At 40.4% G+C, this 17,070-nt stretch overlaps 1 protein-coding gene across 1 annotated transcript in view; it reads left to right on the top strand.

Moving 5' to 3' along the window:
• The window catches only part of crppa (CDP-L-ribitol pyrophosphorylase A), a 61,159-nt gene that overhangs the window by 14,915 nt on the left and 29,174 nt on the right, over positions 1 to 17,070 (top strand). The window contains exons 7-9 of the mRNA XM_055164036.1: positions 4,323 to 4,400; positions 4,478 to 4,567; positions 9,948 to 10,079. Coding sequence (XP_055020011.1) covers positions 4,323 to 4,400; positions 4,478 to 4,567; positions 9,948 to 10,079 — 300 coding nt within the window. The remainder of the gene's footprint in view (positions 1 to 4,322; positions 4,401 to 4,477; positions 4,568 to 9,947; positions 10,080 to 17,070) is intronic.

Raw genomic sequence — 17,070 nt, 5'->3', positions numbered from 1 at the left:
GCTGACAGCTTCACTTTCCACAGCCTCCACATTTACACGTCCCATCTCGCAGGCTGAAGCCCTAACTCGACCACAGCCTGGGTGGCCTGGTCCTGAGGTTTTCCTTGTGTGGTTAGATTTAAATGTGGCGTGTCCATAAAGAGCTGTATAAGTCTAGTGTTTCGATCTTCATTCTCTCAGAGCAGGAAACAGATGGTGGCTCCCTGTTGGTGGAGTTGTCCTAATTAATAGTTGTCCAGTTGTGATTTTTCACCTCCATCTCAGCTCAGCTCTCATATTTACATCCGACAGTGCTGTGTTTGCCAGTCTGTGCTGTTAATCTACTTAATCTAAAGCCTTGTTTTCATAGGAGTGGACTGGTGTTCTGTTTGAGGGGTGGACCGCTGAAGGTTCTGTCTTCCATGGGGGTTTGGTGTGGTTAAGGGGAGGGGACAGTGCAGGACAAAAAGCAAGAATTTGTGGGCTATGTACAAGAAGTTAAAGGACAATAACAAATCGAGCAGTGCTGGCTGACAGGACTGGAGGTGGGTCAAGGCGATGTACGGCTTCTACGGCTACATACCAACAGATCTGGTCGAGATGGGGCCTTGGACAATGCCACCACGTTGGCTGTATGTATGGCAGTTGTCGACAGCACAGTACAGAGACATGTTGTGTTGTGCTCCTCCACCCCATGTCATCTATGTCTAATGTGATTCGTCTAAATTTAAGGTGAAAGGAAAAAGGAAACTGACCAAACACTAGCAAACACGAGTTTGTTTGTAACGGAATTCTGTCAGAAAATGAAGGAGAGAGATTTTCCAGATCTCCTCTAAGCTTTGGGAATGCAAAAATCTGTATGAATCTGTTAGATCTGAATCTGTCTAGAATTTGATAAATTATTACCGTATTTTCCTGGCTATTAGGCGCGCTCTTAAGCCTCTAACTCCATCAAAAAATTACTGTGCGCCGCAATCCAGAGCGCCCTATACACGAATCCACTCGGGTGTCCCAGTACGACTTCAGTAAACTACTAAGCCGCAACGCCCGCAGTGCACGCAAACACACACGGAGCAGACAGCGACCGTGCGGCGAGAAACACCAGCAGCCACACTCGTCACTCCACGCCGACAAGGAACGGAACGAAGGAACGAACCGAAAAAGCGAGTGCAATGTGCCACTTCTAGACACAACTGAACAACTGAGTCACTGCGAACACGGCGACAATCCGTTGGTCCCAGACAGCACCCTCCCTACACGCCACAACTGAACAAAGCCCAGAGTCACCGTGAATGCGCTAAACAAAGTCCAACTGAGCCATCCAACTGTTGTGTTTCGTTTAAAGTCCGGTGCGGTTTATTTGTGAAAAAAGTTTGAAAATAGACCATTCAATGACCTTATAATCCAGAGCGCCTAATAGTGCGGAAAATACGGTACTATTATATTTCCATGTTTCAATAATATTAATGTCCAAATCATCTTACAAAAACATTCTGGAACATGTAGATTGTGTTACAAACTACATTTTGTCATACACCTTTTTGATCTGACATAATTCCAAGCACTCCCAGGTCCCTGTACCCCCACTTGACAAACACAGCAGTAGACAATGCTTACCTTACCACCTTAAACATAATGGTGCAAAACAGCTTTTCTCAGTGCAGGTAGCTCTCTCTTCAGTGTGGTCCTGAGCCTCCATGACAGCCTGGATCCGTAGCGCATGACTAAACTCAAATAAACACTCACAATTCTGGAGGATTTCATGCCCAACCTGCTTTAGATCAAAATCATTTAGAACAACTTTTCCAGGCCCAGCTGATCTCCACGCTGGCCTGAACTGATTTCCTGCAGAAGACCTCGCATATGGTTTTAATAACATTTAGCATTTCAGATTTGTGTGTGTTCTCCTCGTGGCGAGCATAGATCAACACAAGAAAGTGTTTATTTCCTGTTTGTGAATTGTTATTTGCATGGTGTGAAAGTCCAAATAAATAAATAGAATGTGAAAAAGGCACAAATGGACAGGGGACAAAGCGGCAGTGTTGGTGTTTCTGTGTGTGTGGTTTCTTTATGTGAGGAGTTTGCATGTTCTCCCTGATTTCTTCCTTTAGTTAATCCCGTCTAGGTACACACAATGGTCCCGGCTTAATGCTTATTGTGCTGCTGTTTCCTACTGCTGAAGCTACTCAACAGGCAATGAATGCACAGATTTACAATACAATAAAGACAACCTTAAAGGAAGCTTATGTAAGATTACTTTTTCATTTCAAATTTTATAAACGTGACCTGAACACGAATGAGGTACGAGGTAATTTAAAATCGCCCATAACTTTACTGGCAACGATTTATCATTTATTACAAAAACATTGGGCATGATGTCACTTTTATTTATGTTATAATAGGTTCTATTCACGCTTACGTCACAAACCAGGAAGACGTTTGGAGACGTTTGCGATGACAACTTCCGGTGGGCTCTTTTTGCAATAGTAAGTCTGACAAAATCTAGGAAAAATGAGAAAATATCCCAGTTTTTTTCATCTCCATGTCATTGTGGTGTTCTGTTATGTTCGGCTAATCAACATTTACAACCATACCTCAGTTTTCATCATTTCCCCACTAACGCACAACTCCGAGTGCACTAGGTACATTCGATTAGAAGAGATGAGGCGCCAAATTCTAGATGATTCCAAAGAGCACATACGTATGCAGTCTTCATTTTACTGATCACATTTACTTCAGTGGGGTTTATCACAGTCTGTCGGCGAGCCCAGTCTCAGGAACTTGAAGTTGTCATTGCATGTTTCCACACATCTTCTTGGTTTGTGACGTAAGCATGAATAGAGCCTATTTGGTGTTTTGGTTTTCAAGAAGATTATCCAATCAGAAAGCAGAATGAGCCTCACGTGAATCTCTCATTTCTATGCTGAAATCCAGTTGGTTTAAACCTAAAATGTCTCTCTCTGATCTGAATGGTCACTACCTGAAGCCAATCATGAATCAGTGCTAGTGCAGCCTCTGCAGCTCAGTGAGTGAATTCTGGAGGTTCTGAGCTTTTACATGAGGCCTGTCCATGTATTGAGAATGAGAAAATCTTTTATGTGTCCTCTATCTGCAGGTTAAGGCTCTGGCTCTGGTTCAATTGTGATTATAGTACTTTTTGAACCTGATAAATCATTCAGCGTGAGGTTTAAGCCAACTGGATTTCAGCATTGAAATTGGCAACGCAGGTGTGAGATCATAGACTGTATAAAAGAAGTGAACTAAGCAAGTGTGATATGTCACCCACAGTGTTCAGCACCACTCAAATGAGGCTTGTGGTGCTCACGCTCACAGGAGCAAATCTGGAACCAGGCTTTATGTTATGAATAGGATTTTTTTGATGGACAATTGGACATTTTAAGCCCAAAATGACGAGGCTCACTGCAGCAGTTACAAAGAGAGGAGTGACAAGATCCACATGTAAGTCACTTGGAGCCAGAGTCAGAAGGAGCCTGAAGAGCCTCCTGACACACTTCCTATTTGGCACACGGCGGCTATCAACTATGTCCACTCATATATACGGTCTATGTGTGACTCATGTGAGGCTCATTCTGTTTTCTGATGGATAATGGTCATGAGAACCAAATCACCAGATTATAGCAACCAACTTGACCATCATGTCCATATTTTTGTAATCAGCATTACAATTGTTATCAGTAAAAACTATGTTTGATTTCAACAATTTACCTTGCATGAGTTCATAGGTCACGATTATTAAATTTAAAAACTAATTCTTACAAATATTTCCTTTTAAATCCATAATCACAATTTCCTTTTCCATTAAGTCAAGCTAATTTTTATTTGTTTATTATCAAAGCCAGAACATCTTGGCTGAAGTTCAGCTTTTTTCCTGAGGCTGTCAGAGATTTGAACAGTGCAGACTGACTTCCTGCTTAGACTGCCTCTCTATCTTGCCACATGTTTTACTTGTATTTGTCTGTTGGAACTCCTAAATGTTTTTGATGTACTTTTAAAAATTACTTATTTATTATCGTTTTTTATCTCTCTCTCTTGATCACTGGGCCTCGAGGAACACATTTCGTTCTGTCATGTGTTTCACTCGCATGCTTGAACGACAAATAAATAAAGAACCTTGAAAGAAGAACCTTTAATACAATACAAAACAACAAGATTGAAGCCATTGTTTTCAGTGTCATGAAATGGGTTGGGACATGCACTCAGTGACTTTTAACACATTTAAACACGTTAAACACGAACTGCTTTGTTATAATGCAAGTAAGCTGTTCAGTCTGTAGAATGTGTTACTATAATCATAAAATTCACTTATTGTTCTTACCTGACAGAACCTGGACATCATTCCTGACGTGCTGGGAGACAATGCCACGTACCTCCTCAAGGGCTGGAACTTCATACAAATATCTGTATGTTCACCTTGGCAACTTTTAGCCACATTTTTAACTTTTACTTATTTCTAATTACCCTTCTCTTTTTGTTGTAGGTGAGTGGCTGTCCATCAGAAGTGAAGACCTTACTGACGGCCATAGAAGCAGCAGATCGTGCTCTCCTCAGCCCTGTGGTGGTCCTCTGGGTGAGTGCATGTGTACAGTTGCATTAAAGGTCCTAGATTATGCAAAGTGTACTTTTGTGAGATTTAAACCATCTAAGAATTCAGTAGATCGACAGTTCCAGGGCCGAAATCATCCAAATTATTCAAGTGAAGGTGTATGACACAAGTGTGTCCCGTTTTAGAGAAGAACACAGCCTGAACATGCAAGATTTGTGTGTTAATCGTGTGAATGAAACAAAACACAACTCCAGGTCTGTTTATAATGAGGAAACAGCATTATAACATAGATCAGAAAATAAATATGTAGGTAAAAATTTCAGGGTAAAATATTTCAGAGTTGTTTTTAACTCAGAAAGCGTTATTTTATCTATAGCGTTATTTTAACTATATGAAAGTTAAATGGGGGTTGGAGTTGGGGTTATTTACCAGAGTTGATATTGTTGAAGTTAATTCATCTTCCACTAGTGTTAATTCAACTTCCCTTAGTGTTAACCCTCCACCCTCCAGTTTGAACCAGTTTTGTTCATAATTTCATTTTAAATTAACTCAAATAAAATGTAAAAATAAAACACCTCTGTGTGTTGTTTAGCTAAATCAGGATAACTCTACAAAGTGCTATCTGTTTACTCTCAGAACATTAAAATAACTCTTGATTTCGGGTTAAACAGGAACTTTGGTCCAGTGTTACTTAATTAACATTTCCAAAAATGTTAAATTAACTCTAGAACAGATTGGACTCATATAAACCCTGAGAAAATGTTAAAATTAATTCTGTGAGAGTCAATTTTAACATTTCACTTTTTGCTGTGTACATGCATCAGTAAGCCTAAGTGACTTTTCAGCTTGGACATGTTTTCAATTTTCTGTTTTTCTAATCGTTCATAATCAGTTCATTCACGGCTTAATATGTTCCGTTCGACCGGTGCCCGAAGTACTTTTGTGTGTTTTTCATTCCAAGACATGTTTTTTTCTTCTAGCTTACACATTGCAGCCATTTAACAATAAAACTGGGCTGTCATGCTTGTATATCCATGTGTTTGGTGAGATCACAATTTGCTCATAACAAGTTTGGTTGTTATGGACTTAAGGAACACATTAACCAGAACTGACTTATTTGTTGTCCCTTCATCAGAAACATTCCTGGAGTTGTGTTTTGCTTCTTTCACGCTTCTTTCATGCTTCTTTCTTATATTAATCCCCATTAATCCAACACCATCTACTCTGAGCACTCAAAAATGCTCTGTTCACATTTTACCTGTTTAGTTGCGTCACAGGTAAAACCCATAAACCATTACTGGAAATACAAATACTTTAATTTATCTTGACAACAAATGCGTGGCTCTGTTACCATAGTGTTCATGGGGCATAAGGACTTCCCCAAGAATGTTATGCTAAAGGGAGAGGGGAAGTTTATTAAGTATAATTTACAAATGCAGACATTATTTTAAGTTAGAAAATGTGAAATCCTTATCCCAGAGTGACTAAAAGCATTTTAAAGCCACAAGAATGCATAATATGTTTTCTGTGCAGGAGGTGCATTGTGTAACTTTTCTGATGGAGGGTGTGTCAAATACTTTTCTCCATGGAGATGTTATTGCTTTGTCTGGAATGTTTCACAGTATGGCATCAGACCTTTCTGTCTTCAAGGAGACCAAATCAGACCAAGTTACAGGTCAGATCTAAGGAGAGGCGACACCGCTCACAGTCAGAATATCTGTTTTTTGAACTATAAAACCAGCTGTAATTGAATAAATGTAAGGAAAAGCGGTTTAATGTCGCACTGTGGAACATTCCAGGCAGAGCAATGGCATCTCCATAGAAACAAGCAGGTGACGGACCCTCCACCACAAAAAGTTACACAATGGCCACGTTTTTATTATGTTTTTTAATTCTGAATTAATTGTTTTGAATTAAATAGTTCGGAATTAAAATATTCTTCTTCGAGTTTACATGGAATTAATAATTCCGAATTGAGGTTTACTTGAAAAACATGTTAAATCACCTTTATTTAATTCCACTCAATGTCTGGGGGTGGGGAAAGGTTCTGATTGGACAGGGACACCAACGTATTTACGTCGACCAGAAGAAAAAGCACACTTCAGCTGCTACCGGCTTTTTTGTCATCTCGGTTTGTCGTTACACCACGGACAGGAACATGATCCAAACTTTTTTCGTAGTCGTTCCGATGATATTGAAGCAGCAGCAGAATTCTCTCATCACGTTTTACGTCTGTCAGCTGAAGAGGAGAAGGGAAGAGTGTCGGAGAAGGGAGGAAGAGGACAAACTGATGGTTGCTCTACCTCAGCCCACTCCCGCATCCTGCTCACAAATCCAAAGAGCACTGGATGAAAGTCCGAAGTGAGGACTGGTGGAGCCGGATCATCTGGGTCGTGTAAGAAGGGCGACCCAACAAATTACTTTTTAAGAGGAATAAAAGTTTACATGATCAAGGAATAAATTAATTAAAATCGCAATAAAACACCCATTTACTTCAGGATTAAGTTTAATTCCAAATAATCATTTTCATTAGGAATTATGTGTTTACGTCGTCTTTGTGGAAGTGGAATAAATTTGTATTCAGAATTAAAGCTCTCATGTTAATGTAGCAAATGCACCTTTCAAGTTGAGTAATTTCTGAGCACTCAGAGAAAAACAACCTTATTAGCAATATTAATGAAAAAAAAGCACATTAAGCAAATATAAAACTTCAAGTATGTTTTTGATGTGGGGATTATTGCATGGTTAAAAACTCAAAAATGCAATTCTGAAATAATAATACAAAACATAAGACTATTAAAAAAAGCTTTGACGTACAATAGTTTAGAATGTGCACAAGAACTTCTCATTCAACAGCGGGAACGTTTCAAATCATGCTGCGCTAATACCAAAATAAACCAGGCAAATCTGCACATACAAGCCAGGAAAATATTTGTGCTTTGATTTCTAAATGTGAACGATGATTTGAAACAGACAGGTACAACACGAACGGCCACAGCAAAAATTTCAAGCAGATTTGGCTGAAACATACCAGATGTCACGCCAAATGAAAATCTCACTTTATTTTTCTGTGGATACGTTTTCAAGGATGTCGCAAGCGAGGATTTACACATGTTTACCCCATTTTCACAACAGTCCTAGTTTTGCTTCTACAACCTCGAATGACACTTTTTGTTGGCCCTGAATAATACACAATGAGACATACAGTTTTTATGATTAAAGGGGACATGTGAGTAATGATATTTTGCAGTGACATCACTCTGGAGGTGTTCCGCATGTGTCTCTGTGGGCAGAATGTTCAGCTGTTACAATGTTGACAAGATGCACATATTGGCAAACACAGACAAAAACTTTTAAGGTCTGAAAAATGTATTTAAAGAGCACATTTTCAGGAGCCTGTGGTCAATTTGAGCATTCATGGTTCTGTTTAGGAGTTTGATTTTCAATAAAAAGCCGAGAGTGACTAACAGAAAAACTATCGACTAATGGTAGCAAGCTTGTGACTGTAATTTTATGTGTGAAAGAGTTGTTTAACAGCACAAATCAACTCTCCTTTTGTAGTTCCAGCTATGTTAGTTCTCTCTCTGACCAGATTGTGTTCATATAAAGGGTAGATTAAAGTCTACTGGAGCTTCAGACAGAGCAGAGCCTACAGTTAGTCAATAGTGTATTAAAGCTAAATGTCCAGAAGACATGAAGAAGTGGAGATGATCAAGACCGCCGCTCCCCCTAGCTCTGTCTGACAGCCCCATCACCATCACCCAGGACCAACTGGGAGCCCACCACCAGCTCCCTCATCAAGAAGGCCCAGCAGAGGATGTACCTTCTGTGGAGAGCAGCCAAGGAAAGCCATGTTCCTGCCCAGATGATGACCATCACAGAGTCCATCCTCACCTCCTCCATCACAACAAAGATAGAAGAGCATTGTGCGCTCTGCTGAGAAGGTGATCGGCTGGAGCTTCCATCTTTCCAGGACCTGTTAATTAATTAATCATTGCTTTTATATAGCATCTTTCAAGACACCCAAAGCACATTACAGTTTATTGTTCATTCACTCCACACTCACACTACTAATGTAGTCACGGCTGCCCTGGGGCAGACTGACAGAAGCGAGGCGGGCAATTTTCACCGTGGCTTTCTTACTAGGCAACGTAGGTGAAGTGTCTCACAACAACAGTTTTTGACACTGGCGTCCCACTGTGGCACCTGGAATTCCCAGTGGTCTCTCATCCAAATACTACCCAGTCCCAGCCCCGCTTAGCTTCTGAGATCTGACGAGATCTTCAGGATCTGTATGTCTCCAGGACCTGTACGTCTCCAGGACTTGTGCATCCTTGGAGATCACTGTACCACTCAGTGAGTGTGTTTACATGTACATCAGTGTACTGGGTATGATCAGGTTTTTTGAGTATCCCAGTTTCGTCATGGTTCATGTATAAACAGTATCCCAGTTACTGCACCATGAAGTTGAGTGCGCATGCCTCCAAAAGACAAACACTTTTCAGTCTTTTCATCATAACAGGACCCAAAATAAATAAAGTGACCAACATAAATAAACTAAAAAGTGAAATGACTGTTAAATAAAGAGCTGCTCTAAACCCACACATGTCTGATCTCTGAAAACATGATCACCATCATCATCGTCATCATCATCATCATCATCATCATCAACATCATCAACATCCCTCTGTCACTGAGAGAACACTCATATTCCACTGAGTCGTGTCCTTTAGTCCAACAGAAGCTGAACCACATCAGCACAAAGAGCCATTCGGTTTTAAGTAAGATGTAAACAAATGTGGTAAAACTGCATTAAACACATTATAATCTCAAACGGGCTGATGTGGTTCTATAGTGGTTATGGTTTATATGTTGTAAAGTGTATTTATGCAGATTAGTAATAGTAATAATAATGATGATCATTTTAATATAAAAACATTAATGATTAATTGAAACTCGTCTTCAGGACCTGTACATCTCCAAGCCTCGGGAAGGAGCAGGTCAGATCACAGCTGACCCTTCTCACCGTGGACACTCGGAGTGAACCACTCCACTCTAGCAGGAAACTAAGGGTTCACAATAAAAACACAGGATGTCAGTGACCCTATTTCTGTTATGGAGCAGCGGCTAAGATCAGCATCGACTGGATAGGAGTGAGCAGTGGGCCTTCTGTCAGATGTGAAATCAAGCAAATATATCCTACTGGGAAAAGGCAAATGAGAGTCAAAAACGATTTCATAATTTTGGTTTATTTTTAAACACTATTGCCAACCACTAGCTGTTGATTATGACAAAGCGAAAATCTTAACTACACAATTTAGCCGGTAATCTTTATTTGAAACAGGATATTTCCGGCTAAGACTTCAGCTAAGTTTCTAAATATGCTGATGGTTTGTTTTGTCAGGTGCATTTGAGTGGTGTGGACGTGTCTTCCATCAGAGAAACTGTGACAGAGCCAGAAACAATCAGGGACCTGGCCTCTGACGCCAAACTGAAAAATATCCTCGTGTACGGCATCCATGTCCAGCACTCCAAGGTACAGTTTTATATTTAATTTTTCTGCCATATGTCTACCTAATATTTTTTTAGTAATTACTTTAACATTTTCAACAATTATGCTTCAGATGAGTTTGCTTGTCGTCATGTGCATGTTGTCAAGAGAGTGGTTAGAGACAAGGCAGTAGACCAGGGGGGCAAAGGGGTCTGTTGTCCCAGGCCCCAGGGTTTTAGGTGTCCAGGAATTTTACCCTCTTCCTATTACCGTATTTTTCGGACTATAAGGCACGCGTAAAATCCTTTAATTTTCTCAGAAGTCGACAGTGTGCCTTATAATCTGGTGTGCCTTATGTATTAAATGTCATTATTTACGCCATAGCCCAATTTTGTATTTTGCATCGCTGTGTCCTTTAGCGGCCATACAAACAATGTCCTACGTGCGTCATTAGGCCTATGAAAATAGTGTGATTTTAATTGTGTCGGGCTTGGGTTAGATTCGATCACTCCTCTGTCGGACGCGGGCCTGGCTCGGACAGAAAAATTCGTCCTGATTCACACTTTAGCCTGGGCTGAGTTATTGTGAATGAGTTGAATAAAGCTTGACCTATCTGACTGTTTTGTTTTGTTTAATGCGCCTATAATCCGGTGCTTATTATGAAAATAGACGAGAGAATACAACATTATTTATTGCGCTTTATAATCCGGTGCGCTTTAAAGTCTGAAAAATATGGTAATTTATATTAGAGGGAGCTCATGTAAGGCTTCTTGCCCCAGGCCCCCAAATTCTCTGTTGACGGGCCTGGTTAGAGGACAGTATTGTTCAAAAGTTCAATTTTTGTTTACAAATCTTTGCTATTGCTTAAAGCTGGTATATTTTATTGTGTATTTAGTATGGCCAGATTGATGTAATTGGTCAGTAGGTGCTAAGAAAATGTTGCTATAATTTCACTGATTGGGGCATGGGCATGTTATATACTAGTTATGACAGCAACTCTAACAGAAGCTGACTTCAGGGAAAGAATGCACCTGATTGGTCTGTTATTAATGTTTATATCTTGCTTTACATAACAAAAGCACCAGGATCATGTAGGGCGGGTTAAAACGAACATTTTAAGAATAGAATGACAAGCCTGACAGCAGAAGTTACGGAGAGAGAGGACGATGATTTTTCAATAGAAAGTGAATTGGAGCTATTGGAGTCGTTGGAGCTGGAACATGCCCATGCTTACTTCCTTTTCGTAATGTGGTGGCTAATGGGCTAGCTATGGCCATCGGTTTGTGGTTCAAATGCAGGAAGTTCTTCAAACAACTTTCCATATTTGGCTCGTTCCAGTCATTTGTAGCATGTGTCTCAAATGAGGAAGGGATCTCCTCACAGATATTCTCATAACATTCAGAACAAAATATACAGGGTGTCCCAAAAATGTGACATTATTATAAAAGCAATTATCTTGAAAACTTCTAAGTCCAGCTCAGTGAAATTTAACAGTTTAGGTGTTGAACATCATAAGTTTATTATGGGACTGAAAAATTGACATAATTTTAAAAGCAATTATCTTGAAAACTATTAAGTCTAGCTCAGTTATGATGTTGGTGTTGGTCTACCAGATCCTTTCAGAGACCTGCATTGGTCAATTTTTTTAAACCCGCACCCGCCCGCCTGTTAACTCGTGATTATATCAAATTTAAACCCGCAAACATTGATTGAGTTGCCAGAATTTTGCACCACACACGCCACAGACTGAACCAGGTCTAACCCAGGACTAACCTAGGACTGATTCCAGGACTAAACCAGGACTGAACTAGGATGGGCTCGGGGTTCTCTCTTCAACATTAGACCTGGTTTAATCCTGGTGTAGTCCTGGTTTAATCCGGTTTAATCCTGATTTTGTCCTGACCCACCCGTGTGTAATTACTATTTGCCTGCATAACCGCCTGTAAAATTCCAGAACGTTAAAACCCGCCCGTTTCAGCAACTATACCGCGGGTACCCGACCCAGTGCAGGAATCTGGATCTTTTGGCCCTGCATAAGCGGCTTTCCTCTTTAAATTTTTAGTACCAAGCCCAAATTTGCTTGCCGGTTGGTGAAGTTTTTGCAGATATTGTATTGAAGGCTTGGGTGACTGTGTGTGAGCAGAGTCCACTTGAGGAGAGAATGGCTAAACTTGAAAACAGAACCAAAATAAAACACTAAATATAAAATCTTGATCTGTTTCTATACATTCTGTGCCCACGAAATGATATCAAAGGTTTTCGGACACCCTGTATAACTTCTTTAATCTCAGAAACAGTTTAAGGTGCTTGTTATTCTGCAAAAATATGTGAAAGAGAGAAAGATGCATACATAACAGATAACTCAGTGCAGTCAGAGCTCAGTAAGCATGTAACTCAGCAAGCAAGGACAAATCAAAACAAAACACATTACAAGAAAGACAAAGGGTGCTGTTCCTCCTCTCTCCTTCTTTTTTACCCATAAGCCACCATGCTTGTTTCACGTTCAGACCGTGCATTTCTCCGATTCGGCCTGTCAGTCACTCCATCGGAAAACAGGGAGACACGCTACAGCTCCAGTCCCAAACGTCTCTGTAACGTGTTGTAAAAGTGTGTGGTCCTGACCTGCCAGGCAAGCCCCAAACTCCACAAAGCCTGTAAGATGTTCTGTAAGAGTTCAGAGTAAAACTGGTGATTAGTGTATTGTTCTTCTGGCATGAGACTTCACCTCCATAATTCTCTAACACAGGATACACAAGGTACTTCATATTTGTAACAGTAAACTGGCCACATGTGTATTTGATTTCCACCAGACGTTGCTTATAAGACTTGTGTTGTAGATTAGTCTAAACTCTTCAGAGACGCTGAAAAGGGAGCTGCTCACGTTATGCACTTGTCCTCATAACTCTGATGAAGTGCTTTTAGTCATGAGCCTGTGCAGCGGTAGGATCCAGGCTTCCAGACGTCACTGTAGCTTTGGTGGTAATGAAGTTAAATCTTTTCAAACGTTTTTAAAGGAACTGTATGTAGCCTGTGCTCTTAATAATGGTGAAAGGTAACAAAGTACAAAAGTAACAGTACAAAGGCAACCCTACTTTGCTTCAGTACGTTTTACAGTGGATACTTTTTACTTTTACATCACCAGTTTTGAGAATGTGTATCTGTACTTTCTACTCCACTACATTTTAGATCTGGATAAAAAAGTTAAAAGTACTTTGAAATGGCTCAGACTTTTTTTTAGCACATTTAATTTGCGTTTCCGTCCCAACTTTGAGCAAACCAAATATACAAAATCAGCTAGAAAAATAAAAAAATTCAGTGGAATCACTTAAAATGAGTTAATTTCTTTATGAAAATCACTAGCTTTCATCCTTAAATTGTTCTCAAGAGCTCTGCTAAATACCTACTACTACTAAAATACTACTAAATACTAAATGCTACTAAATAACTTTATGGTCTTTAAGTACATTTTTAAACAGGGACTTAAATAGATTTTTTTTTCATGTGATAGTTTTACTTTTACTTAAGTAACCTTTGCCCCTGTATCTGTACTTCTACTTAAGTAACAAAATTGACTACTTCATCCACCACTGGCTCATACAGTAAAAAACAACAACACACAATCACAACTGAGTCTGTGTTGCCAATACCTAAACCTGCAGATAGATTAAGAACACAAAGACTTCTTCAGACTGCAGCCTGAACTGACCCAAATCCGATTTTTTTCACCTCAATGTGACCTGTATCTGATCTTTTGACAGTATGAACAAACACAGATCCGATTTTTTTTCAAATACGACCCAGGCCACTATGTGTTCCTAAAACCCATACATCTTTTGACATGAGACTTCAGTTTGAACGGCCAGGTCGCATTCATCCCACCTACACGTCATCAACAAGCAAATAACGTCACTATTCTGCGCTGAAGTAGGCACAAATGTACACAAACATTCTTCCTGTCATACAAAAATTGTGTATGAACTCAATTGAAGTGAAGCAGTGAAGCACATTGCAATCGCACCACTCTTGGCGACTCGGCACCCACATGTTTCTTTCTATGGACGTTGCTGCCACTACCCCACAAAACACCACGGCCAAAAACCTCGTCCTTCTGCTTCTCAATCTCCTCCTTTAAACAAATAAGCTGTACATGATCTGACTCCGATACGACAGCTAACTTTAAAATCTCCAAGTGCTCAATGCTGCGTCCATACTTCCATAAACACTGAGCACACTCGCTGCTTGTGATGTCATCGTGTCCTCCAATGCTCATGCGGGACACTTTTGGCCTGTTTAACGTTCACACTGGAGATCACATACAAGTCACATTTAATTGGAAATGTGAACAACCGTGCAAAAAAATCAGATTTCACAAAAAAATCCGAATTGAACATTAAGCCCTGCAGTCTGAACGTAGCCTTACAAGTTTTTCTCATTCTCAACTTATATTACAGTACCAGACGCACTGATTAATGATTGTCTGCAGATAGTGAGGATTCAGATCAGAGAGAGAGTGTTTTTAGATTTAAACCAACTAGATTTCAATTTGGATAATCGTCTTGAGAACTAAAACACCAAATTATAACATGAGCATCTAGAGCCATCATGTCCAATGTTTTTGTAATTAAGAATAAATCAGCATTACAGTTGTTACCCGTGAAAGCTATGTTTGATTTGAGCATGGATCCTGTAAGTCATGTTTATGGAAGACCAAACCAGACCAAGTTACAGGTCAGATCTGTGGAGAGGCGACACCAGTCTGTCAGAATGTTTTTTTAAGGTATGTTTAAGCTATAAAACCACCTGTAACTGAATAAATGTAAGGTAGAACAGTTTAATGTCATATTTTGGAACATTCTAAGCAGGGCAATGACAAAGAAAAGAAGAAACAGACAGTGCACCTTAAACTGCGGTCATATGTTCACTGTACAGTTCTCTATTATTGTCCTTGGGGTCTTCTTACTCTTGTTGAAAAATGATGGTTAGAGCCTCTGCTTTGGAGGCGTTCCGTCCGTGTGATAAATAGATTCCGAACCTGATAGTTTAATCACATGAGCTGAGGCGATTGTCAGGGGGGAAAGTGATCCTTTAGTCGTGTCTGTCTGAATTGAAAGTTCTTTCTCTGTGATGAGGCATGACTGTCCCCCGTGTCGTCATTTTTCACCAGAGAGGGAACTGTACAAATACACAAAGTAATTCAAATGAATTTATGTAACCATTTCAGTTAAAGGTGCTGTACAAGATTTTACTGCCTTAAAAATGTGAAGAAAACATAACTATTTAATTTTTAACAGTTTTCAATGGTACAGAGTTATTCCAAGCATTCTATTTACCGTGTTTTTCAGATGATAAGTCACACCAGCCAAAAAAATGCATGATGAAAAAAAAAACATATATAAGTCGCACAGGACTGTAAGTCACGCTTTTTTGGGGGAAATTTATTTTATAAAATCCGAGACCAGGAACTAACATTTCATCTTAAAAGTCAAGTTCACAATATGAGCAGTTCTTTAGAAAACTATAGCATAAACAATAGAACAGAACAAGTTTACCAAACTCTCCATCTCACTCCAAATCACTAAATCCATTGAATTCTTCATCCTCGGTGTAGCAACTCTGCGACCCCCAGAAGTAAACGGTGTGCCGCTTCCTCTTCTGTGGAGCTGTTGTCAGACTCCGCATCAGTTCCAGTTAAAATTATTCCGGCCTTTCTGAATCCCAACAGGATATTTCAGTTGTCACTGAAGTCCAGGCTTTGTCGATCCATCCAATGACTTCCAGGAAAGTTGCATGATGCACCCTCCCGGTGTCACAAGTTTCTCGCTCACTACAAACTTTCTTTCTGCTGCTCGATTACTGTTTTCAGATGCAGATTTCACCATTCGCAGCTTGTAATCTGCAAAATATGATTTTCTTTTTGGGGGCATTTGTGTTGGGTCTTCTCAGTTGTCTTCATAGTTTTGTTTAAATTTTACATTTTCGTGGTACAGAAGTAATAGGGCGATTGACTGACATGATACAGACAGGGCAGAGGCTCTTTCTGCAGGAGACATGCACAGTAGAGCCAAGTGACGGTGGTGCAGAAGTAATAGGAGCAGCAGATACTGACACACAAGCCTAGAGCCTCTCATGGCTGTCAGCGTGAACATTTTAATACGCAAGTCGCACCGGACTATAAGTTGCAGGAAACACCCAAACCATGAAAAAAGTGTGACTTGTAGTCCAAAAAAATGGTACTCACTGCAATGAGTTTGTAAGCACTTTTCAGAAATCTCAGAGGCTAGAGTGGAATTTTGCCATCAGTAAAGCCAGCATTATTAGCATGCAAACACACACTTCCTGATGACCAATAACAACAATAACATGCTTCACAGTTAGATTCAGACAGCACACATCAGACTGGTAGAGGGGCCTGAAAGCAAAAGAAAAGACAGACAGACCCTAGACCAGAATAGTAAAAACTAAAAATATTCTCATAGGAAATATGTCTGTCAGACTGAACCATGGGCAAAAAAAAGTGAAAACCAGACTGATAACTTTTGCTATGAAGTTGTGTGCTGATGTCGTAGGCTGTCTCTCTCCGCGGCGGAGACGGGAGGTGTCATCGGATCCTCCTCCCAGGCTCCGGACACTTGTCATGTGCTGAAAAGGCCCCTGTCATTGTGATGTATGGCTGTTGTAATCCCCTGCGCCGGGCCCTCATGTTTACTCTAGCCCATACTTCCTGGCCCTCACAGAGCCACGAAGGGAATCCTAAACCGGGGCAGATTAGTGGAAGGCGCAGAAGAAAAGAAGCTGAAAGAATGGAGCAGAGGGAGGGGGGGCAGGGGCTATTCTGCTGTACCCGATCATAACGCGCTCTGAAAGGCTGACAGACGACACCAGACACCGCCAGTGAGGTTCTGCCGGGACACCACTGGTTTCATATCTGGGCTGGGGTCACCGGGTCCTGGGTACTTTAACTTTAAGTCTTTAGTTTCAGCAGTTACTCAGTGCTGATGTTATATATGACAGGCCAATTGGTAGTTTTATGCCCGAG

The sequence above is a fragment of the Boleophthalmus pectinirostris genome, unplaced genomic scaffold (genome assembly GCF_026225935.1).
Source record: "Boleophthalmus pectinirostris isolate CB_2022bp ecotype Guang Dong unplaced genomic scaffold, ASM2622593v1 HiC_scaffold_6, whole genome shotgun sequence".
Lineage (NCBI taxonomy): Eukaryota > Metazoa > Chordata > Actinopteri > Gobiiformes > Gobiidae > Boleophthalmus > Boleophthalmus pectinirostris.
The sequence above is the reverse complement of the archived record's forward strand: the minus strand, read 5'-3'. Positions and strand labels throughout refer to the sequence as shown.